Source organism: Wasmannia auropunctata, unplaced genomic scaffold (assembly GCF_000956235.1).
Source record: "Wasmannia auropunctata unplaced genomic scaffold, wasmannia.A_1.0 LD267011.1, whole genome shotgun sequence".
Classification (NCBI taxonomy): Eukaryota; Metazoa; Arthropoda; class Insecta; order Hymenoptera; family Formicidae; genus Wasmannia; species Wasmannia auropunctata.
In genome coordinates, this window is record NW_012095879.1 from 1 (window position 1) to 1962 (window position 1962).

Consider the following 1962-nt stretch of genomic DNA (forward strand, 5'->3'; position numbering starts at 1 on the left):
GCCAGGTCGGCGGTATGGAATCGCAGCAGCAATTGCAAGTGCCGGTACCCACGTCGAGAAATCGTCTGAAAGGAAGACTGAACGCCAAAGGCATGCCGAGTATGCCGATGGTAGGCGTAGCGAACATGCGCGGGACCCGCGGTGTCACACCTCAGGGTAATATCGGTGACCTCAATAAAAGGATCACCGATCTGAAAATGGAGAGTGGCGGTGGCCAGACGCGGCAGACAAGTCTGTCTGATCTTCAGCTGAGGCTGCAGCCGTTCGGCGAGCCGCGAAGGGACAGCAACAGCACCGTCAGCACTTATTACGGTAGCATGCGATCGACGGATTTCAGTAGCAGAAGGAGCAGCCAGGCGAGCGTCATTAACGCCGTTAGAATGGGCCCAGGACCGGAAAGTTTGTACGATCCGATCAGTCCGGGTACGTCTAGACGAAGCAGCCAGATGAGCACCACTTCCAGCAGGATCGATCAAAGTCATCTTCAGGGACCTTATTCGACAAATAATCTCGTCGTTCAAACTCAGAATATGTCTCTTCAGGTACGTAGCTTTGCTACGATTTTACGAGTACAAACCCGATAAAGGGCGATTTTAAACAACGCAACATTTTTATGCAGAGCATTCAGGCGGTGCCGAGCGACTGGAATAATCCGAGCGGTCATTGTACTCAACCATCGAGTGATCGACGAATGTCCGAACCTATTCGCAGTAACCCAGTCCAAAGGACTTCTCCTCCGATTCCGCCGAGGCCGAGATCGGCACAGCTGCCCGAGCTTCAACCTGAGCTTCATCCCAATCAGGAGGTGATTCTGGACGAGGTGGGCGAAGGTGAAATGGTGGAGAACAAACTAGTTATTCCCGACGAAATGATGCAGTATTTGAATCAGGTAATTACACGTGTTCCTTTATACATTATTCAGGTTCCATAATATTTCTCTCACGCTGATTTCTTTTAATTTCGAAATTGATATTGCCATTACAGGTTCAAGCGGGTGGAAATCAAGTCAGCTATCGCGGCAGTCCTCTACCGATATGCCAGTCACCGATATGCACGAATCCTTTGCATTATCAGCGACAGGTGCAGCCTACATGTAATTACAATCAGTCACATCAGCAGAACTGTTATTCGTCTCAGCAAGTGGCACAACAACCCTGTCCGAACTATCAGAATTCCTCGTCTGCGTCTTACGGCCAATGCCCGAATTCACGCGCGACTCAATCTTCATCGCAGTATTGCCCGCCGCCGAATTACGGGTCTCAAGCGACCGGCGGACAAGTGGCAAGCCCGGCCGCGGGTCAAGTCATGTCACCAAGTTCCCATTACGCCTCGGCACACTTGAGCGATCAGCCGTTGACATCCCCCGCGGCTGGCGCGCTGGCGCCACAGCACGCGCCGCAAAATCTGCCCCAAAACTCCGCACAGCTCTCCAGAAATTGTCCTCAGAGCCACGCACACCATGCTTACTATCCGAGTTACGGTTGCGCGGCTCAAATGAACGCGAATTGCAACGGCACCGGCGGCCAAGCCAGTGGTCATCATTCTAATCAGACTTGCACACCGTCGAATCACACTGTACAGATGCAGCTAACGAACAACTGTCAGCAACTGTCGCCGCATTGCACTCAGCAAACCGCGCCCATGCCCAATCCGTCGACTATTCCTCATCCGAGCGCTCAGTGCAACCCGTCCGGTCAATGCACGAGACCTATCGCAACGTCCAACGGTCAGATATCCAACGTACATTCTGCCCAACAATCTCCGGTGACTAATCAGTGCAGTCCGATGTCACCCCATTGCCCTCAATTGAACCATGCGAATCAAAGCAAACCGATGAACACCCTTGCGACGAATATTCAAAGTTGTCCACAGCAGACTCAACAAGCGGCCACAGCGTCCTGCCTGGTCAACAACTGTAATCATCCCGGTGGTGCGCATCGTCAGGTCAACGACGACGGCAGC

The 1962-nt window shown here is 52.7% G+C and overlaps 1 protein-coding gene across 1 annotated transcript; it reads left to right on the plus strand.

Annotated features, from left to right (window-relative positions):
* Window positions 1-5: 5 nt before the first annotated feature.
* On the plus strand, window positions 6-1959 carry LOC105462267 (zinc finger protein GLI2-like; the record flags this gene model as incomplete). The annotated part of the gene is made up of 3 exons (XM_011708788.1): window positions 6-542; window positions 620-889; window positions 985-1959. Coding segments are annotated over 3 exons (1782 nt in total), but the record flags the coding sequence as incomplete, so codon positions are not given.
* Window positions 1960-1962: the final 3 nt, after the last annotated feature.